Below are 25,364 nucleotides of genomic sequence, written 5' to 3'. Positions count from 1 at the left end.
TACAGGAGCTCCACCACCAGATGGAGTCGGTCAAAAGGCTAAAGAAACCCCAGAATGCACCTCTCTCCTGCGGTTATGAGCGCACTGGTCCAGTGGGAAACCGGTGGTGTGGATCCTGCTGGATGAACCCAAGCGTTGGGTGGTCAGTGTGGGACCCCCGCTTTAGGCTGTGGTGGGCATGTTCTGGTTCCAGTAATCATTAGGCCATCAGTCAGGATCCACCTGTAGTCTGATACTTAATCAATAATCAAGTTGGATGAGGTCACTCGGCATGGAAACAAAAATAAATATATTACCTGCTATAGTTAATAAGATCACATAGAGACGTTTTGAGAAACACTTTTCTTTTACTCCACAAACAATTCGAAGCCGTTTGTGCAGCAGGTGGAGGAACCAAAGGTTAAACCGGTAAACAGGTTATGCAACCCCGCTGGTGAAGGAGTGGTCGAGTTTATTTGTGTGTGTGTGTGTGTGTGTGTGTGTGTGTGTGTGTGTGGGGGGGGAGATGAGTGGGGGTGGGGGGCGGGGGGGGGGGAAGTTTCGCAACCACCCGTTGCGTAATACCGGAATGGGTGCGCGCACACGCCGTCCCAGGTGTTCCGGAGCATCGGAGGAGGAGGCGCTGGTCGTGTTGCTGAGCGGCCCGGCGGTGGAAGTTGCGCTGCAGGGGGTGGGACTCTCTCTCCGCAGTCGGTCGGTCGGTCGGTCGGAGGGGGGGGGGGGGGGGGGGGGGCTGCGGCTCGTGCAGAAATATGCCTCTGGCAGCAGCTTTCCAGACTCCAGCGAGCGGCCGCGCAGACAGCCGATCACCTCCGAGTTGAAGGTAAATCTTCCTCGTCTTCATCATCATCATCATCATCAGCATAAACCCTTCATCTTCCTCCTCCGACCGGCCGTATGCGCTGAAACGTCGGTTCCCTCCCCGTCCCGAAACCGGTCCGGGACACGCAGACCGGAGCGGCCCCGGTGCCGTTGGATGGAGAGCGGTGGAGTCGGTCCACCCCCTCCCTCCTCCTGCTCCTCCTGCTCCTTCCTCCCTACTGCACCAAAAGAAAACTCTGGGTAAGAAATGCGTGCTGGCACTCGTGTCCGCTGTGCACGACGTGCACGGAGCACGGCGGGACTCGCGTGTTTGCGGTCTTGGTTTTAGCTGCGCGCTTCAGACTCCACGTCGACCCGAATATCGATGCGCATGAGGCGGCTTGAAGGAGCGATGAGTGATGCTTCCTCCTGCATCAGTCTGCTCAACTTCACATGTGTCGCTTCAGGCTGCTGAAATACTTTCATTGGATTATATTTTAAACCTTTATACGCGTCCAGGTCCGATTCACACCCCAAAAAATCACATTTCTATTATTTAGCATTTTGTCTGCAAATGTGGAGAAATAATCATCAGAGGGATTTGTGATGTTTCCTCAGTAAACGTATTTAGTGAGTCGCTTACATGCATTTAAAACACAGACGTGACAGAATCAGCATCTTTACATACATGTTGTTGACAGGTGAATTCTATTGAACATAGCTAACAAGCTAACGGTGGGGCTAAACTCCGTATTACCGTTAACTTATTAAAAAACACACGTACGTTGGACTCATCAGGAAAATCGTTCCACAACTGTAGAACAAAAAACGGGGAGAAACAATCACAGAAGTGATTCTGTGGTGTTTTCTCAGTAATTTACTGGAATAAAAACCCGCGAATTCCGAGAATAAACCAGCGAAGACCAAAGCAATCGATCCCAGTGTAGCTGATCGAGCTACTTAGCAGATACAAGTTTACGGACTAATGATTCATTCCTTTTGAGCAAAAATAGATGAAATAAACCTCGGATTACTAACTCTCAGCATTTCAACCTATTTATGAAGAAGAATGGACTCTTTACAATGATAACAGATCATTATTTGTCACCGTTGCAGCTCGCCGCCTGTAACTAAGGGACACAGGATGCTTTTCTTTTAAGTGGCCCCACTGATCAACGGGTTTGTAATCAGCGTCTCTGGGAGAATAAAGATGTCACGTGTTGGTTATGTAGAGGTTGTTCCCATAAAAGGATGCAGAGAAGATGAGCTGGAGTAACAGAATGCATGCTGGTCTTTAAGGCTTGCAGATGTTATATATATATATATATATATATATATATATATATAAACATTAGTCTTTCTTTTGCTTCCTTTTTCAGAGTCCCAGAGTTCCATTGCCTCTGCAAGCTGTGATTTTATAATGATGATTCACATTCAGAAGCCAAAAGAAGAACGTACAACAACATCCAGCTTGGCTTTTAACATTCCAAATCTCTCGACCGGAAGTTTTTTATTTTAACATGACCCCACTGCTCAAATAACTGTGACCTTTCAAGCTTGTTCCCTACAGCTTTCTAATGATGCCGATGCCTGTGTGTGGCTTGACAGTAGAGGTATAACAGCCGTGTGTGTGTGTGTGTGTGTGTGTGTGTGTGTGTGTGTGTGTGTGTGTGTGTGTGTGTCGCTGGGACTCTCTCCTCCTCCTCGGGTCGGCCTGAAATACGAGCTGCTCAGCGTTCGATTCCTCCAACAGCACTCGCAATCATCTCAGCCATTCGTTTAACGCTGACTCTCTGTCGAGGGCTTTCCCTGCCTCCACACACACACACACACACACACACACACACACCTTCCTCACCCCTCGAAGGTAAAGTGTCATTAGGAGAGCGAGAGCAGCTGGATCGCCCGGCTTGGTGGGAAACGCGTGTGGTCTGAGCGGCTCGCTGCCAGAGGCCGCTCCCTCCTCCGGGCGACGCAGCAGGCCGGAGAGGCAGTCGTAAAAACAAAGGATCACCAGATGAATCCCATTTATGACGTGGAGGAGAAGCCATCAGGCATTAGGAAGCGTTTGTTTGATCAACCTGTTTTTACTCGTTGGTGGGTCATGTGTCGAGCTCTGGAGGGGCGATCGACCTGAAGGTTTTTAAGGGTTGCTCCAGTATGGTTGAAAATACATGTGCAAAAACAACTGTTTCCTTATTTGTTGAGGTCGTTGATGCGTTTGTTCCAATTTTGGCAAAGTTACATATTTTCTTGGTCCATCAGTTGCATCCCGAGGACTTTGGCTTTTAGCGCCTGTCGGTTCCAGACTTTGCGTTGGTTAGATGTCTGTGTGGGCAGGCAGCCGTGTTTGCAGATATGAAATCCCTTCAGTCCCATCTGTGATTAGTGCATTGCAAAGCGAGATTTGACCTAGGACGAAGAGTGGAAGCATAAAACCTGCATTACTGCCCAAAGACCTTTGGATCTGACTGCAGCTACTTAATAGCTAATCAATACAGCTATGACTTGGCTTCAAATCAGTGCTCGGCCCCACTTTGGGAGAATTTAAGCATCCAGCCACCTTCACGTTACTGAGAGTGAATGAAGCTAAATCGTGTCTTTGTGGTGCCTAATGCTCTCCCTGTCTGTCTACAGGTGTGGAAATAAGAGGAAACACTTCACACGTGTGAAAACACAATCAAGCCCGTCCTGGAAAAGGACATTTATACGGATAAGAGAAGGCAAAAACTGTGTTCATTCAGCCAAACGCGCCTTGCTCCTCGGTTTGTCCGGTTCAGGGTCCGCAGGCTCTTTCTAGTTTATCACAAATTGCTTCTTTTCTTTGTCTCTTGCAAAGAAGGAGAGAAACTAAACATCAGATTTTTGAAGACGCCTTTTTAGTTGATTAGTAAGAGTCAAACTAATCTGCAAACTTCACTGTCAAGCGTCTGTTAGTTTCATATTTATAGCTGCTGTATTGACTTCAGAGGTATTTTGGTGGTAAATTCTGGTCTTTGGTGTGTTGATCCAGAGGGGGACGTTACATCTGCACGTCACTCTGTCACTGGGTTCATCTGGTTTATCTGCTCAGAACTCAAGACAAAGACCAGGTAGACCATCTGCCCGTCTGTTTTCCCTCTTCTGAGCTTCGGGCCTCCTCGTCCCAGCTTCCTCCTCATAGCGTGTGAGACACGTCATGTGTTGGACGGGGTCATGAGAAGCAGCAAGATAAAGTTCTCCTCTGTCCAAGGCAGCGTGCAGCACTTCCGTCAGTTAACAATTTCACAATCCATTTCAATAAACTGGAAACGGAGATATGGGCGGATGAAGTCGCTCTACTTTATTAGGAAGAGGCGCCAGAGCTGCCTCTTACTCGCTCTCCTAACCTGAAGCAAAGCCGAGCCGATCCAAGCTGTGCCAGGCCGGGCTTTGGGGGGGTCGCTTGGTGCTGCCCATTCCTTTGCTAATGGCACATGAGCATCTGTCAGCGGGCCCTGCACTGCGTCAGGCACTTCAATTGGCGTTGGCCAGCAGAATAGTGTCCCGCCCATCCCCCCACCCCCAAACCCCCCTCCAGCCTTTTCTGTATCATTAGTGTAATGCTCCAACAAGCGGGGGGGGGGGGGGGGGGGGGGGAAAGGAGACACGCGTCATTTAAACTGTCCAATGTGACAAAACTATAGAAGTTCTACTCACAATCTGTGCTAAACAAAGTGCTCCGCAACCTTTTCTTCACCGTAACCTCGTTTTAAATGCCTAAAAGAAAGAATATGCCGAGCATTCGCCGTATAAACCCACATTCTGCAGATTCCGTCTGTTTGTTGGTATGAAAGGACTCTGCATGCGTCTGAAGACTCCAACGGTCCATCTCGCCCTGCGGCGCCAAGCCAGTCGATTCAGCAGGCCTCCTCTGATTCACGTCCAAGCCGAAGGATTAACAAGGACGACAGGCTCTCAAAAGTCTTATTACCTGAACTATGAATTATACTCTGCTGAACATTGTTAATCCCCTCTGCTTGCATTCAATACATTATAGAAGCAAACCAAAGTGAGGTTTTAAATGAGGTCTATTCTGTAGCATCGGGGTGTCCGACTCTGTTGGATGTTTTCTCCTCTGCAGGCCGGCTGCAGCACCATGTCCTCCGCGCTAAGTGAGGACGTCTCCGGCTACCATCTGAGTGGTGAGCGCATGCTCCTGGATGGATTTCCTTTCATGGGTTTAATGGGTGTGAATGTATCCATACTGTGGTAAATGTATCAGAGGATGAGAAATGAGACCCTTTGTGTTTATTCTCATGCGGTCACTTCCGTGCTCCAGCTGATGGCCGTCGATGTTCCACATTTTGGTTTCCCTGTAATTGGCTTATCTATTGCTTTAAAAAAACAGAAGGGATACACCTGTCAAAGTCCCCCACGAAGCAATTCATCACCAGTAAGCCCCCCCGGCACAGGCTCAAAATCCTTCTCTAAAATGAGGTGCTTTGATTTTTAACAACAGCATGTCAATTTATTCCCAAACTATTATTTGACTTGCATAAAACGTTCTACATCTTAATGCTCAGCGCTAAATGAAAAGGCTTGAAAGAGGCTGCTGGTGCTCAGTAATTGTGAGCTTAAGACTCCTGCAGATCTTCTCCCTCTTCCAGGTTCCACCAGTGAACCAACTTCTCCATCACATATGAAATATTGATGGTTGTTATTCCCAACGTCCTGCTACTGGCGTTGAAATGGAACTATGCATCGCTCGAGGCACTTGTTTTGTCTGCCTGTCCTAGTGGTGCGTAACCCCCCCGGCTGGGAGGTGGGAATCTACCTGGTGGGCTTCTTCGTGCTGCTGTGCGTGGCCGGGATCAACATCTGGAAGTTGTGGAAATCCGGAACATTCCCTGCGCCGTCGCCCTTCCCCAACTTTGACTATCGGTATCTCCAAGAAAAATATGGAACCTCGTTCTCAGAAGTCAGACAAAAGGTACCTCGACTTCTACTCACTATATATAAATATAGGATATCTAAAAAGCAGTGAGGGGAGAGGCTAGTGGGCTGGAAGTTAGTGCTAAAATTGTGTGGCACAGAAGGTCTGAAGGTTTTCTCTCCAATTGGGAACTGCAGCAGCTGATTTTGAAGAAATAATTTCCTGTCAGTTGTGCTTTTGGTCTTTCCGGCTTATAGTTGCACCTCCTGAGTCTTGACCATGTGATTGACTTCATCATCTCACATCATGTATTGATGATAAACATCTACCTTTCCTTATCTCACTGTCTCTCCTGATAAAAATCCCTTTATCTAACCTGATCATTGGACAAGTTCTTGTTGTTTCCAGATCTCACCTGCTACTTAGGCGAGTAGCGTTTTATTGATAGCTATAAGGACTCCGGGAGAGCGGGACAACCTGCCCCAAATGGTTATGGTTTGTTCCTTGGCTTACGTTCCATTCATCCACAAAGTTCTGTGAAATCCACTGGTAGCAACGAGCTGTTTCCCTCAATAGTTGGTTAGCTATGTTATTGAAGGAATAACATCCCTTCAATGGAACGCTGATGAATCTGTAACCACTGGGCGTGGTCGGTAAAATCTCCTTGTTTAACTCCTCCCTGAAGCGAGTGGCTGCCAACAACCACCGGCGGACCTCCACCACCTCCAGCCGCAAACCCAGCCTGGCTCTGGGCGACACCCCGGACTGCTTCCGGGATCTGGGCCACCTAGAGCTGATGAGCAGGGAGCTGGACCCAACTGGCGTGGCCCAGCTCAACCGCTCCGTCTCCACCGACTCGCTCAGCTCCATCTCCTCCATCGCCAACAACTTCGGCCACGACTTCACGGTCGGCCAGCTGGAGGTGACGCTGGAGTTCGAGCCGTCCAGGCATGCGGGCCAGGGGCCGGGACTGCTCCACATCGGTCTGCACCAGGGAAAAGACCTGCTGGAGAGGGAGGAGGGAGACTTCCCCGGCTGCTTCATCAGAGTCTCCCTGGGGCCGGACGAGATCAGCGTGGGCGTCACACGGGTGAGGAAGCTTTTGTCTTTTGGTGCTTGTACCAACATCAGGCATTTTGGGGGCAGGTGCTCAAACCAAACAAAAGGGCCCCCATAATTATTCATGAAATTAATAATAATAAATAAACACATGATGTATTCAACTTCTATATTTATTTTTGTTAACAAACTCACTCAAATTATCAAATTGAATAAATACATGAATAACAGGCAAAAGCAGACAAAACAAGGCCATATTGTACTTGAGCAATAAGGTACGAGAGGCTATACTTTATTGTCCAATAATTGAACAGTTCAGGGGTGTTGTTAGGCCCGACACGCACAGCGGTCCTAAGCGGAAGTGATGTAACAGTTTGAGGGCCGGCAACCCTCAAACTGTTACATCACTGAAGATAAAGTAGTGCCTCAGGTACCTTATTGCTTTTATAATACGGTTACCAGCCAAGTTATAAGTAGTAAGTAAATAGTTGCCTTTCAGCACAAACTAGTTGTGTATCTCCTTTCAGTAGTCGTAGTAGACAAATAGTCCCCGTACGTGCACGTAAACAGCATCTCATTCATCCACATCGCTCATGACGCCACCTGAATTGTCGGCTTGTGAAAGCTCTCGTTGCCCCAAACTGATCATTTGTGGTGTTTGATCTTTTTCGGCGATCGTCACCGAGCTAAAAGCTGAAACATCAACTAACAATCCAAGTGTTACTGAACGCTCGGGTCAATGTGAACAGCAACTACTTTATCGCTGAATAACGCACCCCCTCTGGCTCACTCACAACCAATCAGAACGCTGGATTTCATCTGCCGTATTCTAATTAAGCAACGAGGTACGAGAGGCTGTACTTTATCGTCAATAATGTTACCGTTCAAGCTCGACGTTCGGCCCGAGGTGCAGCAGAGGGCCGGAAACCCTCAAACTGACTATGAATAGTAATTAATTAGCTGCCTTTCGTCAGAAAATACACAATACGTTGTGTATGTCGAATCAGTAGTCTAGAGAAAGTCCCCGTACGTGTAGCTGTTGCTATGCTACAGATAAACAGCATTGTAAACATCACATGTGTTAGCCTAACACATGTGATGACCAACCAAACCAGACGTTGGTTGGTGACATGAATTTGTGCGTTGTCTGAAAACAGGTCTGCTTGCTAGATCTCATTCATTCGCATTGCTCATGATGTCCACTTGTCCTCTTTGGCTAAAAGGTGTCCTTAAGCGGTTGCAAAAGCTCCCATTAACCCAAACTGATCATTTGCGGCGTTTCCGGTCTCTTTTCAGCGATCGTTACTGAGCTAAAAGCTGAAATGACCAACGGTCGCGCTGCTGCAGGTCCCTGTCCTTCGGTTCTTGGCATTGTGCTGCAAATTTTGTAAACGAGATAAACAATGTTGTGCATAATAATAAAGAGTGACTTACATAAATCTATAAAGCTGACAAGTTACTGTTTTCTGACAGAGCTGAAGCATAAGCAGCATTACACTGATAATCTACCACAACGTACCTCACCAGACCGTCATGGAGCTCAACTGAAGACCTACCTTCCATTTCAATAATTGATTAAATTAAACAAAACTAGTCTAATTTGTAGGACAGTAAATCTGTCTGTATCTGTCTTCATTAAACATGACAAACATCAGTAAACAGCTGGACAAGGCTTTGGAATCACAGATTTTGTGAGTTTTTTGACGTCGGGGATTACACGAATACCGCGATGAGCTGAGTGATACCGATCACCTCCGATGCTGCAGCCGCGTGGAGCTCAGCACTGCACGAAGTGGAGGATGGGGGGGCTTGAGAGCATGTCGGGGGGGGGAATTCTCACAAGAAATCAAATAAATGCCGGTCAGATATCAAAACCCCTTTGGGGGGAATTGATGACAGAGAGAGTCTAAGAGTCTTATTCTGAAATATTGATGAATGAAGAAGCAATTGTGCTCCAGCAGAAGGGGCACTTTTCTCACCCAGGGCAAAAGGGCAGGTGCTTGAGCACCACTGGGGGTCTCTGAGCAAGATGTTTGCCAAAAGAATGTAACTTAATTACATTAGATTACACAGATACATTAGATTTGTTTTACATCACCTAAAGGGACCGTGCAGTGTTTTAATAGCACACATGTGCAGTCCAAAGCTTTACTAGCATACATGTCTGAATGTTAAATATGATCATACGTATGAGGCTGTTTTTACGATAATACGATTTGTAACGATGAGGCCTGTCGCAATATGCCATAAAATGACATATCGCACACTCTCTAAATCGCATGCAATCATTGTTGGTGCTGCGATCTTCGCTTCACACCAAATGAGCGTCACCAACATTGAAGTTGATCCCGTGTCCTCCTTGTGGAAAGGGGGCGGGGCTTATGCCGCGCGCACACAGGTGAAGAGAAGCAGTGAACACAACTAAGCTAACTACGCTAACTACGCTAAACTCTCACCCAAACAACGTCCGCCCGTCTTTAACCTGAACTACTGCCGGTTCCTCCGGACTGCTCGTTGGCCTCTTTGGGCGGGAGGAACGACGTCCCCGGACCGCCGTCCTGCGTTCCCCCCGGGCCGGTGTTACACCCCTACTGGTTTCTCCACCTACTGGTTTCTCCACCTACTGGTTTCTCCACCTACTGGTTTCCCTACGCGTGCGTGTTTGTGTTTACTCCACAGCAGCAGATGTGTCCGCCTCAGTTCCCTGATTCGTCACACATTCACAAACATATTGCTGAAAAAGTTGTTTTAGATCCACGACACCAAAAGGTTTCCTCCATGCTGATCTACGTCAACGAAATGAATAAATTATACTGAGGGCCAACAAACTGCTGTGTGTCTCCGTGGTGCACTGCTAAGAGCAGCCACCAGGTTACTATTTTGATGTTTTGATCCCCCTGGTTCGAATCCAGGTTGTGCCGATCTTTCCTTTAATATATTTTTTTATATAAATGTTTTCATACGTGGCCGTGATGTGGTGCTCACTTATACAATCGTAAACGCTGCAATGGATTTGTGATGCGTTTTGAAGATTTTCAGCAATATGTTTGTGAATGTGTTACACCGGCCGCTCCATAAAGCGCTTCAACAGCAGCCTTTTCAATACAATGGATCAACGCAGGTACAAGATGCAGATCAGAAGCTGGTTCGTCATTGTCCAAGGTTGTACTGGCCGTGCAGTTTGGAAAAGTCTTCAGTGAGTCCTTTTCTTTGGCCTGTTAGTGAAAAGATAATTAAACGCTGATGTTTTGAGCATGCAGTACACCACGAGGTTAGCGAGGGGCTCTCTTGAGTTTACATTCAGACCTGCCTCGTTAAATGCAGTTAGGATTCAATGATTTGAATTCACCTGCAGTAGACCGATCATGCTCAACTGTCCTGTGGTTTAGTAGAAGAGGCCACAACCTGCTGATTTGTTTGATTATTTTTTTTTTTGTGCCTTGGTTTTGGTCTGGTTTTGGTTTTCGAGTTTTCTAAATCAAGGCTACTTTTCAACACTGTAGTAATTCTGTTCTTCTATAGTTCAAACACAAAGAAATCATTGCTTTCAAGATTCAAAGTTTAAGAGAGTGAGTTCTTAATTGAACCACATGTCATTAAAATACCATGTCTCTGCTCAGATTCAACCTCAGCCTCCTGCCAGATGGAAGGGGCACAAACAGGTTTTGTCCGGGGTGAGAGGGGTCGGCCACCATCTTTTTAGCTGCTTCAGAGACCTGGAAGCGAACAAGTCCTGCAGGGACGGCAGATTGCAGCCGATCAGCCTCTCTGCAGAGCGGAGGACACGCTGCAGCCTGCCCTTGTCCTTGGCTGTGGCTGCAGCGTACCAGACGGTGATGGAGGAGCAGAGGATGGACTCCATGATGGCCGTGTAGAAATGGACCATCATCGTCTTTGGCAGGTTGAATTTCTTCAGCTGCCTCAGGAAGAACAACCTCTGCTGAGCCTTCTTGGTGATGGAGCTGATGTTCAGCTCCCACTTGAGGTCCCTGGTGATGATGGAGCCCAGGAAACGGAAGGAATCCACAATAGTGACGGGGGAGTCGCACAGGGTGATGGGGGAGGGTGGGGCTCTGTTCCTCCGGAAATCCACAACCATCTCCACTGTCTTTAGAGCGTTGAGCTCCAGGTTCTTCTGCCTGCACCACGACACCAGATGGTCAGCAGATGATTTTACTGTTTATTTGTGACATTGGCCGTTAATTTCAAAGCCCGGGATGGATATTTAACTGTATGTTACAATTGTTATGACATACTGTAATATACCGTTAGAAATACACTGTAAATTTACAGCAATTTGTTAGTGTATTTCCATTCAGTTGTCTCATTTGATCTCAATACATGAATTGTTCTTTTAACAATTCTGTGCTTGTGCCTTATTATTAACCATATCACTCCTTACTCACATTAGTAAAAATAATTCTGAATCCTAATCCCAAGAAATAAATGTTAACTTATTTATTTGATCATTTAGATTAACCACGAGTAGTTCTGTTATAAGAATAAGACCACGACAGGCTTGCATCTGCGGTGGAGGCCCAGTTCCTCCGTCTGCTCCACCTGCCGCTCGCCTCCTGCTCACAGCCGGCGTGAACTCAGCAGGGTCCCCCCCCCCCCCCCCCCCCCTCTGGTATGTGTCGTTGCGTTAATGCGACCAGGCTGGAATGGAAGCAGCGGCTCCCTCCTCTTCATGTGGAAGGGTGGTGAAGAGGGAAGAGATGCTGACGTTGGCTTCTCTCGCCCTGATGGTCTCTCTCTTTCCTCCCCCCTCGCTCGTTGTCTCCTCTCTGTTGTCACTGTTTCTGTTTTTCGTCCATCACTCCCTCTTTCATTACATTCTGCTCCCTGATATCTTCTTCACCATTTCTCGCCTTTGTTGTGCCTATAATAATGTGTGTGCCAGTCTTCTCTCCTTCTCCCTTTCTCTGTATTCTGTATAGCTCGCACACACACACACACGCACACACACACACACATTTACGTGCCTCATTTTCACCACATGCATCACCATTGTTATCTCTATGCAATAAGCCTGACCGTGCAGAGGGACTGGTATTGTTGGTGGAGAGCAGGTCTGCCTGCGTTGTGTCTTTATGTACATTTGCACAGCTGATGTTGTTATTGGATGGAAGACTTAAGTTTCATCAGCATAATTTGATCCAGGGCTGATCTGCATCCCCCGTGATGTTAGAATGATAATTGTTTTGTTGTGATGTGACTGCTGCTGCTGCCCACGTTGATCCTGTTGGTATTAAAGTACATTTTAGTAATATTGCAGATGTATTTAACACTTGAAGCAAAAGAAGTTGTGTGGAAAGGAGCTATAATTAGAGCCGCTCTCCCTTTCACAATCAGTTGCCTGGTAACTTCCGACCGCCTTGCACACCCTCGCCTATGTGCGTTCTTTAGTGTATGCCGGCATCGGAATTAATTAGTTGACATTTGATTAAATTGTATTCAACATTAGCAAAGTGCATATTGATATATGCATGAGGGATTTAAACAGAACATAAGTCAATGGATCCAAATGGACTACAGCTCTAATCCCAAATAAACAAACAAATGAATCCTCACACTTCAACTGTCTCCTGCCTCATAGATCCAGACCAACGCTTACACAGTGCTTTTTGATGAGCGCTTCTCCATCCCCATGGACGCGTCCCTGTTGGAGGAGTACAGCCTGCGCTGTGCAGCTTTTGGCATCGATGCTGACGAGAGAAACATCAGCGCTGGAGTCGCAGATCTCAAGCTGTCAGACCTGGACCTGACAGTCCGCCCATTCAACGCCTGGCTCTACCTTCAGGATGTCAATAAGGTCGGTTAGGATTCAGTGATGTAGGATTCATATATGAATAAACAATGTGCACTCAGTAGAGTGTAGATCTCCTCCAGGTGTCTACAAAGACCACTGCTCAAGTGTGTGATAGAATGAATGCGACCTACAGTGTCGCATCCCCAAGGTGTGATCAGGTACCACCTACCTGCTGGGGTATGGAGACAAATCCAGCTCAGAAGTTTTGTTCATTTGAAAAAAAAAAAACACAATACACCAAATATCACAAAATATATATAAGTGAAGATTGAAAAAAATATATAGAATTGAGTCAAAACTATATTCGACCCGAAAATACTTTTCGCCCACTTATTTTTATTTACTTAATACTTTGTTGTAATTTTCAATGTTCAAGACAAGAAAACCTAAACTTTCAGGTTCATATTTGTTTTTCCAATTAACAAAACGTTCCATACTGGGGACTATGATGTGCTAATAAATGATGTAGGCACTTTGCTGTGTATTAAAATGCTGTCTGAGAGCCTCTGCTGGACAAAAGTCGTCAAAACTACATGTCATATTCAATAATGTGTATACTTTATATATAAGTGGGAATTACTGGGATGATACAATGATCCTTAAAGTTCTACTGAGACGAACTGGGTCTCACGTTATCTAACCCAGCAACAGCATCCATGGCTGTGGAGCCTAAATAAATACAGAATAAATACAAGCTGACTGTGTTTAAGTCAAATTAATGAATACATTTAGAAATTTTGAAAAGCTATCGCAAATGAATTCATTAAACGTTCATTTTAATTTGTTACTCACAAATAATTCACAAATAATAGAATAGAATGTGTTGATTACTTGCATTATACCGTCTTTAATTCACCACCGTCCAAATGACTACTGAAATAAACTGCTAACATTTTAAAAATAGTTGTTGTAATAGTTGTTTCAACGTTTACAGGTTCCATTTTCTAATGGCCCTAATTCACATATTAATTTAAGGTCGTATAAGCTGTGAAATGTCATTATGTCTGATCCCCAGTAGCTGCACAAACTCCTCCAACCCCACTAGGCTGCTCTGGAGGAGACATTTGCTTCACTGTGCTTGTGGAGCGGACTGGAAACTGTGTATGAATCCACAGGCCGTGGACGCAGTCGGGGAGATCCTGTTGTCGCTCAGCTATTTGCCGACAGCAGAGCGCCTCACAGTCGTTGTGGCCAAGTGCAAGAATCTGGTGTGGACCAACAGCAAGAACACTGCAGGTCGGCAACTTTTTGTGTGTCTGCTGGCCGAGTTTCATTCTTAAATGTTTGAGAATCTGAGCTGCCTGAGTGACTGTTGACATTGAACTTTAAATCCGTCTGCTTTTCAATCAATCAACATCTTTCTACCGGACCCCCAGGAGGTCGATTTATTCATAAGGAGACAGGCAGAGGGGACACGAAATGACTTGTTCATAATAAAGGTCTCCCTCTGAAACAATGTCATCATCTGCAGAGCTAATTGTGTGTGTAGGACTGTGCCTGATTGCTCTTTAATGAGGAGTTTATTAAAAGCACCACTAACTGTGGGGATGTTTGCACATCTGTAGCTCGCGCTTAATACGATTAAACACGGTTGTGATGTTATTCGCTTGCTGTCGTTGTCAGATCCTTTTGTCAAAGTATATCTCCTGCAAGACGGCAGGAAGATCAGCAAGAAGAAGACTTCCACCAAACGGGACGACACAAATCCCATCTTCAATGAGGCCATGATCTTCTCCGTGCCGTCCCTCGTCCTGCAGGTGACACGTTGGAATGAGGCAACAAAGTCCTGACTGAAGAAATGAGATGAGAGATGACGCTTCTACATCGGGAGTTTAGAATATTAAACCAGGGCTGTCAATAGTAACTTAAACAAAAGTTCTTAGATTATTACGGCAAAAACAGAAAACCACAACTAGTTATTCCCATCTGAATGTGTATTAAATGTCATGCAATACATTCAAAAGTTGTCGAGCTATTTCACTCGAAACCACAAATTTAAAGCTTACAAGAAAAGTCAAGGGACCACCAAAGTCTTCACGCTTTGTCAATCAAGGAGTTGTTGAAATGTTTCATTCTTTAATATCAAAGTGCTGGACCGATTGACGGAGAAAGATGACAGAAGAAATCCGCTTTGGCTCGTGTAACCACCTTGTGTTGCTTGCAGGAACTCTCGCTGAGGGTGACGGTGGCGGAGGCCACGGATGACGGCCGGGGTGAGAACCTGGGTCATGTGATCATCGGCCCTGAGGCCAGCGGGATAGGGATCACCCACTGGAACCAGATGCTGGCCACTCTGAGGAAGCCCGTGTCCATGTGGCACCCGATACGCAGGATCTAGCGCCCGCTCTCCCTCTCGTACCGACCCGACTTGTTTCCTGGGAAAAACTGGCTTAGTCACGTTCCCTCCACCTCCACCCTTATTGGGTGCCACGCGCCAGCCTGTTTTAGGGAGATAAGGGTTGTTGGCACACACTACGTGTGGATCTGCTGGTGAATAACACATTGGAGTAAATACCTTGTCTTCATGGGGGAGGGGAATCTGTAAAGCCTGTGTTTGACTCTGAACGCAATGTTTTTATTGACCCGTTGATCACTTAAACACTCCGAGCTTGTCGTGTTTGGCTTCAGCGTTGCTCGTGTTGCATTACTGTCAACAAGAACAACAGCAGAGGAGACACCGATATGTGGATACCCCCCAACCCCCCCTTAAAAGCTTTCAGTTTGGATTTTTATTAATCTAATTAACTAACAAAGGAGCCGGTCTGGGCAGAAGTCCCCCCTCTCTGCATGGTAGCCTGCGATAGCTGTCTGCAGGATGAGCAACTGGACGGGAAACCACAGTCATTGATTGCGCCTAATTGATTGATTTGGTAGCGGTTTAAGAGCCGAGTTAGCTCTATTGGGTATGCTTGTTTCATTCGTTAACATCGGGATTGAAAAATAATAAAGGGTTTTGGTATGTTCAGTATTTATTGTGCTTTTGAAAAAAAAAAAAATCCAGGGACTCTTATCCAGGTGAAATAATTGTAATTTGTAGCAGTTGTTACAGGGTGGCCAACTCAGATATACTCAGCATATAAGTATCATGTTATGTTGTTCTATTTTAAACATTATTAATGCCGTACACATTGCATAAGCATATTTAACAGTGTAAATAGTGCACTAGAACTGTCTTCATTTCTTTCCTCTTTATTCTGGGTGCAAATCATGTTGTTCCTTGTATTGGAACTTTCCGTCTGCAGGTTTGTTTATTAACACTAATATCACTGCTGCTCAATTCATTATCACCTAAACACCTCTGGGAATTTAATGTGTGACGTGTACCAACCCCTCCAATGGGTTTACAGTTCATTTTGTCTCGGAGGAAACACCTTGATATTCTGATCTGTAGTTTGTCATTTGAGCTTTTCTCATTATTACACCTGCAAACGTCTTGTTAGCACTGGTGGGGTTCATGGTTGAATCCAATAAGAGCCAGTATGCAGCTGGACGTCTTAATGGTAATTCTGCTGATGATTCAAGTGAAGATAATGTGACGCGGGTCTCGCCAAAGTCAGAAAGTCAAGGTGTCTTTGTCTCTGTCCAAAACATGTTCTTACACCATTGTGCAATAGTGCTATTTTATTGTACTTTTAAATGTGAATTATGATGTGAAACACTGCTAAATTTAGAAGCATCATCAGCCTTGTTCACTGTTGTGACTTTTGTTTTAACCAAGCAGAACATAGCCTACATTGCTGGTCATGTTCTGACTGCATTCGTCCCTTCACTTTGAAAATCTGTCCAAAAATAACACACTTGTGGACATAAAACAGACAATATTTCCTACTGTGCCAAATAATTAAGCAATATTATCATCTCAATCATCATTTGCATTTGATTCACCAAGCTGTAGCGTTCATTTGACCATGCATGAAGTTATTTAGCACTTGATGTGAATGTGCCTCAAAAATACAGTGTATTGTGTGGATGCTGTTTGAAATAAAAGCAATTCAACAGTGAACGCCTGGATTTGTGTCTTGTTGAATGAAATAGTCGAGAAATGATCACAAGACGACTGTTTGGTTTTAATCCTACTTCTGGAATAAATTATAACTAAGACCAAATAGGAAACTAAATAAATCCTGCTAGAGTTCTATTTGATCCACCACACACATCCTACCCGCCTCTTTCTTATTGCTAGTATATCTGAGAGAAGACCCACGATAGATGCAGATTTGGGAATGCGTTATGGGAACTCCAGGGACAACAAAGACCTTCCATGTGTCAACGTGACTAGTTGGTTTAGTTTATTTTAAAACCAAATAAGAAGCTTGGGTCTGTGCAGCATTAAAGCACCGAAACTAAGCCAATAATAATATAGAATATTGCAATGGCTGATTTATATTTCCTAATCCCAAACTGCACAGTAGCTTGCTATTAAAGCTGCGAAATAAAATGTTTGGATTAAAGAGTACAATAGTTTCCCACGAGATGTAGCCGCATAACTGCTTCTCAGTTGAAGTAGAAGTACCTTAAAATGGTACTTAAGCAGCTTGATTACATGCATTAAATTAGAATCCGCCATTGTTGTACCATGCAAGGTATGAGTCCAATAATACACGTTTCACCTTCGAACTCCCTGTAAGGAAACTCAAATCCAGAACAGCATCGTGTGAGGACAAAACACACGCTGAAGTCTCCTGCTTTCAGCCAATCAGAGGGCTGGAGTGCCAGGCAGGGGGCGGGGCCACGGCGTCCAAACTCGAGGTAGAACTGGTCAGTCGTCACTGTTGTATTCCTGCAGCAACTAACGTCTCCTACGAGGTCAAACAAGCGCCAGACGCCCGGTCGACATGGCTGACAGCAGGGACAAAGCTACGGATCAAATGAAGACGTGGAAGGAGAACCGGGCCCGTCAGGTCTGTTGGTTCGCTGCATCTGTTGAGACGCTCGCCGCTTAGCGCCGCCCGTCTCGGGGCGAGCGGCCGAGACGTCGCTCTCGGTAACTTTACGGTAACTTCACGTTAACGGTAACCAGCGAAAGCTCAATCTAGCGCTCGGTTCCCCGCACGAAGCCTCGCGGTTTCGTTACCTTTTGTTTCAGCTGTTGGGGGTGTTTTATAGTCGTCGTTCTACCTACGGACTCGATACAAAAGCTGCCATTATGTGTTTGCTAGCGTTAAATGCTAAAGTAGCCCGAATAAAGAAGTCTAAACAACGTAAAGCAGCGCGGACTGTCGGACACAAACCACTTCACTCACAATGTAAAACTCTGTTAAGTAACTGGGTCATCGTCCAGGGGCTTGTAGGGTTGAACTTCAGCCCCGTGAGTTGTATAACGAGAACACACCAGAGCTAAATCACCTCTAATAACCCTTCTTGTACTTCATATTAGTTTGGATTTTGTACCCCTCGGTGTTTGTGGTTGAATATGCTGCGCACCTTCGAAAATGATTTACAGCTGTGAAAATAAAGACGGCCCGGTTTAATATTGATGGGTCGTGTTATTGACCCGCTTTTATTTTCTTAGGGAAACACTGCGGGCATCAGTTTCACGCCTGCAGTCCAAATAAATACATTTACAACAACTCTGAATTAGCTTCAGTTCGCTAAATAAAGGCTAGTTCTGCATTCTTTAACATAAACGTTGCTAGGTCCTTCTTAGGATTTTTATGATTTTGAATTAAATACCTTTTTTTTGCTTTCTGTTTCATACTAAATAAGACCTTTCAAAGTTGTCACCTTTTGGCACTCTTGCTTTATCAAAAATATATAGTGATTTGTTTGCAACATGTTTTCAAATTCAGATAGTGACAAATGCAAATTCCTACAACTTTGTTTACAGTTGGCCTAAGATGCACATCATCCATCAGCTAATGTCTTTTTTTTTAAAGCGAATTCTGTTTGCAACAGAGGCCCGACACACTGACCACAGGGGCCGGCCATCCCATCGGAGATAAGCTGAACCTGCAGACTGCAGGACTGAGGGGGCCTCTGCTGGTCCAAGATGTGGTCTTCACTGATGAGATGGCCCACTTCGACCGGGAGCGAATCCCAGAGAGAGTGGTGCATGCCAAAGGGGGAGGTGGGTACCGCACAAGTCCCTTGTGTGTCCCCTGTGTGTCCCCTGTGTGTCCCCTGTGTGTCCCCTGTGTGTGGCAATGCAGGAAAGGTTTTCACCTAATTGTTACACAAATAATGTTGTTTGTTTGTATTATTGATACATTGTTGTTTGAAGTTTGTTCATTACCTTGGAATTACTATTTGTGTCAAAGTAATGTTAACTCAGTTTCATGTTTTGACTTTTTAAAATATATTTTCTCATGTAGTGTAATAGTCAAAGAAATCATTGTTCTAAAAAAGATCACAATAGTGTGTTTACCAATTTAAGAAACTGACGCTTTTACTCATCTAGATACAGTACAAGTTAAAAGTTTGGACACCTTTACTCATTGAATGAAGAAATGTGTCCACAATTTGAACTTGTACTTTAACCTGTAAAAGTCAATAAAACTAACGGAGGAAAATAACCATTAAGGGTCATTCTTGTTTGTGGACTAGCCAATGCTAAGCTTTTCAGATCAAGGTCAAAGCCTTTGTGCAGATATTCTGTTTGTTGGGCTTCTTTCCAATGCATGGCGACACTCGCATCTACTACAATTTTGTTCGGCGGTAATTCTGAGTGTTCTATTTCCTTCATGATGCAGGCGCGTTTGGCTACTTTGAGGTGACTCACGACATCACTCGCTTCTGCAAGGCCAAGGTGTTTGAACATGTGGGCAAGACCACGCCCATCGCTGTCCGCTTCTCCACCGTGGGTGAGGAGGACCACGTCCTACGATGATCAAAAATAGGATGGGATGAGTTTAACCTTTTGCTTCATGTTCCCACACATGCACACACACACACTTGATCAACTTAGAATGTCGTCCTTGATTTTAGAAATGTTTTCTCTAACAATTTTCCTTTATTTATCAGTAACATGTTCTTTTATTTCAGCTGGCGAATCGGGATCCGCAGACACGGTGCGAGACCCCCGAGGCTTCGCAGTCAAGTTTTACTCTGAGGAGGGCAACTGGGACCTGACTGGAAACAACACCCCCATTTTCTTCATCCGGGACAGCATGCTGGTGAGTGAGCGTATGATGGTGGTGTTAAAGTGTTATAACTTGAGACTGGATGTGAGGACTCACACACCCAACCTATTATAGATTTAATATCATCAGTCGTAAAGAAGCTGATTATACGTATAAATCAATGAACTTTATATCATATGGAGGCACAAGGGTGCTCAAATGCAAGTTCCTTTCTTCCCATGAATAAAGTGTTTAATGTTACCTGTCCATTGTTCCCCTCACAGTTCCCGTCCTTCGTCCACTCCCAGAAGCGTAATCCTCAAACCCACATGAAAGACCCTGACATGGTGTGGGACTTCTGGAGCCTGAGGCCCGAGAGTCTGCATCAGGTAGTTTAAAATAGCTAAATGATTCTCAGGTACTGTAGTGTTTCACTTTACTTTTGCTCCTGCATTCTTTCCTTGATTACGTATTAACCTGAACTAATCTGTTGGTGGTTTTTCTGTCCCGAACGCCCTGTGCAGGTGTCTTTCTTGTTCAGCGATCGAGGTCTGCCCGATGGCTTCCGCCACATGAACGGCTACGGCTCCCACACCTTCAAACTGGTCAACGCTGATGGCGAGCCTTTGTACTGCAAGTTTCACTTCAAGGTGTGTTTGAACCCACATTTAACCTCCAGGTTTCTTTGCATTGCTTAGTTCCAACAAGTCACATGTTTCCTTTTTTTCAGACTGATCAAGGAATAAAGAATCTGTCAGTAGAGGAGGCAGACCGCCTGGCATCCACCAACCCAGATTATGCCATCGGAGACCTGTTCAACGCTATTGCCAATGGCAACTTCCCATCCTGGACGTTCTTTATCCAGGTCATGACCTTCGAGCAAGCTGAGAAGTTTGAGTTCAACCCCTTTGATCTAACCAAGGTAGAACGAACTGGGGCGTAATACCGAGTCCTACGGTCTATAAAATGCCTTCAGATGCTGTCACATAGAATATAGAGATTGTTAAGAAAGGCCTGCGTCCATATCCAACACTTCCCCAACCAGCAGTCTGTCCTACTTCTGTCCTTTTTTCCAGCTAATTGGGCTTTCTCGTTCAGGTTTGGTCCCACAAAGAATACCCTTTGATTCCTGTGGGAAAGCTGGTACTCAACAGGAACCCAGTCAACTACTTTGCAGAGGTGGAGCAGCTGGCCTTCGACCCCAGCAACATGCCACCAGGCATTGAGGCGAGCCCCGACAAGATGCTGCAGGTACCACACACATTCTCTCCTGGCGCATTTCTCAGTAATCAAATGGATTATTAAAGCCGCACTTTAAATCTGCCTTAATACGACGTATGAGATTGAAACAGCAACTGTGTGGACCAGCACATTTTTCTATTAAGAATTGACAACTTGTTTGACCTGTGGTGTGACCATGTCTTGTGTCGTCTTCTTTGTCTAGGGTCGTCTCTTCTCCTACCCAGATACACACCGCCACCGGCTCGGCGCCAACTACCTGCAGATCCCCGTGAACTGCCCCTTCAGGACCCGGGTGGCCAACTACCAGCGGGATGGTCCAATGTGCATGTTTGACAACCAAGGTAGTCCTAGTCCGGCTTGTGTTCTGTAACAAGGACGGAGAGAAAGGTCTGTTTAGGTTGGAGATGTGGCTGTTTTTACATCATCGGCTCCATTCTGAAATCCCCATTTCACTCTTGTAAAATGTCTGTCTCCCTATTTGTTTTGCTGGCTGTAGTCTCCAGATACATACAAACTACCTTCACCCATTTCTTTGTACCAGTGTTTTTGCTTGACCTTGAAGTTTTTATTTTTTATTTTACCAACTTCTAATTTGATGTATGCAAATTCATCCAGTCATCTACACCACATTGAAGAGCCCGAAACGGTCGACATGGTAAAGGGCATCACGTCATGGTTGTTTTACCTGATCAGATTTACTCCCAATAAGTAGCCCATTTTTTCTGTTACTTCAGTATTTGAAGTTCAACCAGTAACAGTGGTCTGCTTGGCCTCCAGGTGGCGCTCCAAACTACTATCCCAACAGCTTCAGTGCCCCAGAGGACCAGCCGCGGTTTGTGGAGTCTAAGTTCAAGGTGTCTCCAGATGTGGGGCGCTACAACAGCGCAGATGAAGACAATTTTACACAGGTAACGGTAGCGTGTGGTCCATATGACCCATTCACTCCCAGCCGTCCATTAGTTCATGTTTCCAAAGCAAACACTTCATTCACAAGTATATAAAGATGGTGTTCACAAATAGTCTGCAAAAATAGAATTTTACCTTTTTCTTTTGGTTTAAACCGAAAAGCAAACCTGTTATTATTTGACATTGTGACCCTTGTTGTTTGTTTGTGAAGACTGCAGTAGATTTTGTTGGATTGTATGTCACTCCCAGTGCTTCACCTACTCCGGATTATCCACCATCTTGCAGCTCTGCTCTGCTTTGCTGGAAATAAAGGACTTAAAAGTCTGCAGTCATTTAAACAGTTTAGGTTTCCTTCCACCTGATGGTGAATGTTGTGCAGCATTTAGCGGGTAATAAAACAAGATCTTTCTCTTAAGAGCAAAGACTAAAAGGAGCGTGAATCTCACACAGAAATCCAAATGAACGTTACTGTTGCTCTGTTTTTTTCTGGCTCTTTCAAACAGCTCATTATTATGAGTATTCATATTCTTTTCATTCTTCATTTCTGTAGGAATCTCAACTTACTTTGTGTGCTTTGCTGCAGGTTCGCACCTTCTACACGGACGTCCTGAACGAAGAGGAGCGCCAGAGACTCTGCCAGAACATGGCAGGGGCCCTGAAGGGAGCCCAGCTCTTCATCCAAAAACGCATGGTGAGTCCAAATGACCTTTTTAAAGGACCCACATTACTCATGTACATTTACATCGTCATTTGACCTTTTTAAAATAATGGTTTAGTTGGGGAAACAACCGCAAACAGGATGTTGCTTTCATTGCGTGCCTGTGCACAGGAACATTTGGTTTTGTGGGGGGTTTTCTAGTGTGCTTTGTCTGGTCCCTGCCAATCACAACCCACAAACTGTTACCAGACTCTGACGTTTTCTAAATCCAGATTTTTAATGAGAAGAACTGAAAGACTTGTCATGATAAGAGATCAAATAAACTGCAGCTTTGGTATAATTTACACACTCGACGAGGAAAAAACAATTCAGGGCCTTTTTCTAAAATTTGAATTGTCTGATTCTTGATGCAGGTTGAGAACTTGAAGGCGGTCCATGCGGACTATGGAAACCGGGTTCAGACCCTTCTGAACCAGAACAATGCGGTGGAAAAGAAGGTAAGCAGGTCTCCTGTAAGGTGGAACCCAGTGTTTCTCCATCCATCACTTTGATTCATGTGACATGTTTTCTTCCTTTTCTACATTGTCACAGAACACTGGTGTGCACGTCTACAGCCGTCCAGCAGCACCGTCCAAGATGTGATTACTTACATTTCTACCTTTGCTAGCCCATGAAGACTAATCACACCAGTTGATTACAATGACAAGTGATAATTGTTTGTATTAATTACTCAGGTTTTGTGTGTATTTCTATGTTATTATGAACCGACTCTTTTCTTTGCCAGAAGTGAGAAAACAAACGCAGTGATTTAAAATGTCTTGTCAACATTAATCTTCAGTCTTAGTTTAAATTGGTAAAATACCTTCATATGTAATGCATCATCATCATCACCTCACGGCTGTGCTGATATTACTGCTTCCTTCCACCACGAGCAATGATCAGTTTTCAGGAAAAAAATTGCAAACCGTTTTTTGAACTCAATGGTAAAACTGTTATTATTTCCTCTTCATGTTTTGCATATCTAGTGAGATATTCAGTTGATAAAAAGCAAGGTTGAAGATGAGGCTTTGTTTCCAGTACAGCTACAACAATAGTGCCTTTTGTGGACTAAAACAACCAAATACTGATATTTTGACCTTTTTCAGACTAGAAGAATGACTTCTGAATAGCTTACAGTTTGTTTGTTTTCAACATGTCTTCATATGTAGGAAGATTAATAACCTAATGATCAAACATGTAACTTTACAGTTAATATAGATTAAGTTCTGGTCTCAAATTGTATAATGTATACATAATCATGAAATGTGCTTTAACTGCATGTTAAAAATCCTGACAAACTTTGTAGTAGTGTTTTTATTTCAGACTGAAAGATGACAATTAGTGTTGTTTGAGAACACAATGATCCACAACAGGATGTACATATCAGAGGTATGACTGTCAATGTTACCAATGTTTCATTAAGGTTGTGGACCGTGTTGAGTGCCTGTATTAATGAACTTTGAATAATCAAAGTTTATAAGCAGCTTTCATTTGTTTCCCTTTATTTTGGGCCGAGCACAAACTGACGCTGACTTTGATAGGCAACTTTTTATTTGAATGAGCAGTTTGATCCAACATGAGCGGGTTCATCTTCATCTATTTGCTGCCGTACCAGTTGTGCGATGAACCACTGGACATCGACGTGGTTGTAGGCTTTTAAATTTACCTGGAATGCAAAAAAGTGTCAAATCCTGATTTGGGTTGTCTCTGTTTTAGGCTCCTGCTCTGATCCAGATCCAACAAATCCAACAAATCCATCCAATATCACATGCAAATTGTGAAAAGCAGCGACACTTGGTAACGTTACGTTATCGTAGTTGGTATGCTCACTTATATAAAAATAAAAAAGAATAATTTGTAATACATTTTGTATGTATTAAAAGACATCATGAAATTCTGTCTACAGTCTACAACCAGACTGCTGATAACATTTTCCTGTCGCCAGGACCTGTCCCGATATGCAATTATTTAATTTAACAATACATTGTAAATATTTGATATTAGTAATAAGAGTACCACTATATAGAGTACCAGTATATGTCATAACAAAATCATGAAAAATCCTTGTGTAGTGCGCTAATAAAAAGTTGTAAAAATTAGTATTATTAAATACTAAAAAATTATGTTAGTAAAGTATTATTTTATATATATATAAAATATGATCTGCAGGATGCCACACTTCTGCCAATTATTTTTGATGTGGTGTCGCAACTTTCCTTTAAATCCAAATGAATCCTGAATGGAAACTTTGGGAACAAAAGACACCAGAAAGAGAACGATACCTACGCAGCACTCGAAGGTGACAAGGAATGTTATTATATATCTTGGGTTCAGTTAAGCTTTTCTCCAGGAAACATTATTTCCAAAGTAACATGAAGGCAGACATTATACGACTGGGCTTGGGGTCTATGATGGCGGTTTACTGCCCCTTGATTTCGCGCATTACTATGAATCCACTTCTTGAATCCATGTGCTTTGGTCCCAACCAGGCCAGAGACCAGAAGGTGGTTGGAGATATGGATGGTGCCCGACACTATGGCTCCACCGCTCGCAGCCTCAACATCTGGGCCACATTGTCATCCATCTTCGTCCTTTTTCTTCTTATAATGATTTTCATCATTATAATCAAGATCACTGAGAACCCTAACCCCCTTGCGTGTCCCGTGCGTCGCTTTTCACACCTCTTTGCGTCCCTGCGTGTCGAGACATTTTCTCCCGCAGCACCAGTCTGTGATTGGTCCGCTAACTACGTCCTTCACGGAGTCTCACATTTCCGCTTTCATAGCCCGATACCGCCATTATTAAAACGAAGAAAGTTTACGAGAGAACGGAGCAGATTGAAGAGCTTTTGTCTGAAGAAATGCGTAAATATGAGCGCGTATACAAGCCGCCATT

The 25,364-nt window shown here is 44.5% G+C and overlaps 2 protein-coding genes and 1 long non-coding RNA gene across 5 annotated transcripts; 2 read left to right on the top strand and 1 right to left on the bottom strand.

The window, feature by feature from the left end:
- Nucleotides 1-507: 507 nt before the first annotated feature.
- On the top strand, nucleotides 508-16,569 carry syt12 (synaptotagmin XII). Of its 3 annotated transcripts, none has more exons than XM_040163795.2 (8): nucleotides 508-823; nucleotides 4,904-4,964; nucleotides 5,559-5,752; nucleotides 6,381-6,785; nucleotides 12,354-12,569; nucleotides 13,682-13,802; nucleotides 14,190-14,323; nucleotides 14,731-16,569. In XM_040163795.2, exons 1-8 carry the CDS (start codon nucleotides 569-571, stop codon nucleotides 14,902-14,904), a joined length of 1,560 nt encoding a protein of 519 aa, XP_040019729.2. In that variant the 5' UTR covers nucleotides 508-568; the 3' UTR covers nucleotides 14,905-16,569. The 3 variants fall into 3 exon arrangements, with proteins under 3 accessions (XP_040019729.2, XP_040019730.2, XP_077939079.1); XM_040163796.2 differs by having other exon boundaries at nucleotides 593-1,062; XM_078082953.1 differs by lacking the exons at nucleotides 508-823; nucleotides 4,904-4,964; nucleotides 5,559-5,752 and adding an exon at nucleotides 928-1,062.
- LOC120809763 (uncharacterized) lies at nucleotides 13,386-14,853 on the bottom strand. Its single transcript, XR_013451189.1, has 2 exons — nucleotides 14,715-14,853; nucleotides 13,386-14,356 (listed from the first exon to the last, which is right to left on the bottom strand). It is a non-coding gene; the product is annotated as an uncharacterized LOC120809763 (long non-coding RNA).
- Nucleotides 16,570-17,201: 632 nt separating the features above from the next.
- Nucleotides 17,202-23,770, top strand: cat (catalase). Its single transcript, XM_040163797.2, has 13 exons — nucleotides 17,202-17,467; nucleotides 18,462-18,633; nucleotides 19,256-19,366; nucleotides 19,548-19,678; nucleotides 19,909-20,013; nucleotides 20,149-20,274; nucleotides 20,355-20,546; nucleotides 20,723-20,875; nucleotides 21,069-21,207; nucleotides 21,644-21,774; nucleotides 22,356-22,463; nucleotides 22,844-22,927; nucleotides 23,022-23,770. The coding sequence occupies exons 1-13, from the start codon at nucleotides 17,402-17,404 to the stop codon at nucleotides 23,070-23,072; spliced, it is 1,569 nt and encodes a 522-aa protein (XP_040019731.2). The 5' UTR covers nucleotides 17,202-17,401; the 3' UTR covers nucleotides 23,073-23,770.
- Nucleotides 23,771-25,364: the final 1,594 nt, after the last annotated feature.

Source organism: Gasterosteus aculeatus, chromosome X, assembly GCF_964276395.1.
Source record: "Gasterosteus aculeatus chromosome X, fGasAcu3.hap1.1, whole genome shotgun sequence".
NCBI lineage: Eukaryota > Metazoa > Chordata > Actinopteri > Perciformes > Gasterosteidae > Gasterosteus > Gasterosteus aculeatus.
The sequence above is the reverse complement of the archived record's forward strand: the minus strand, read 5'-3'. Positions and strand labels throughout refer to the sequence as shown.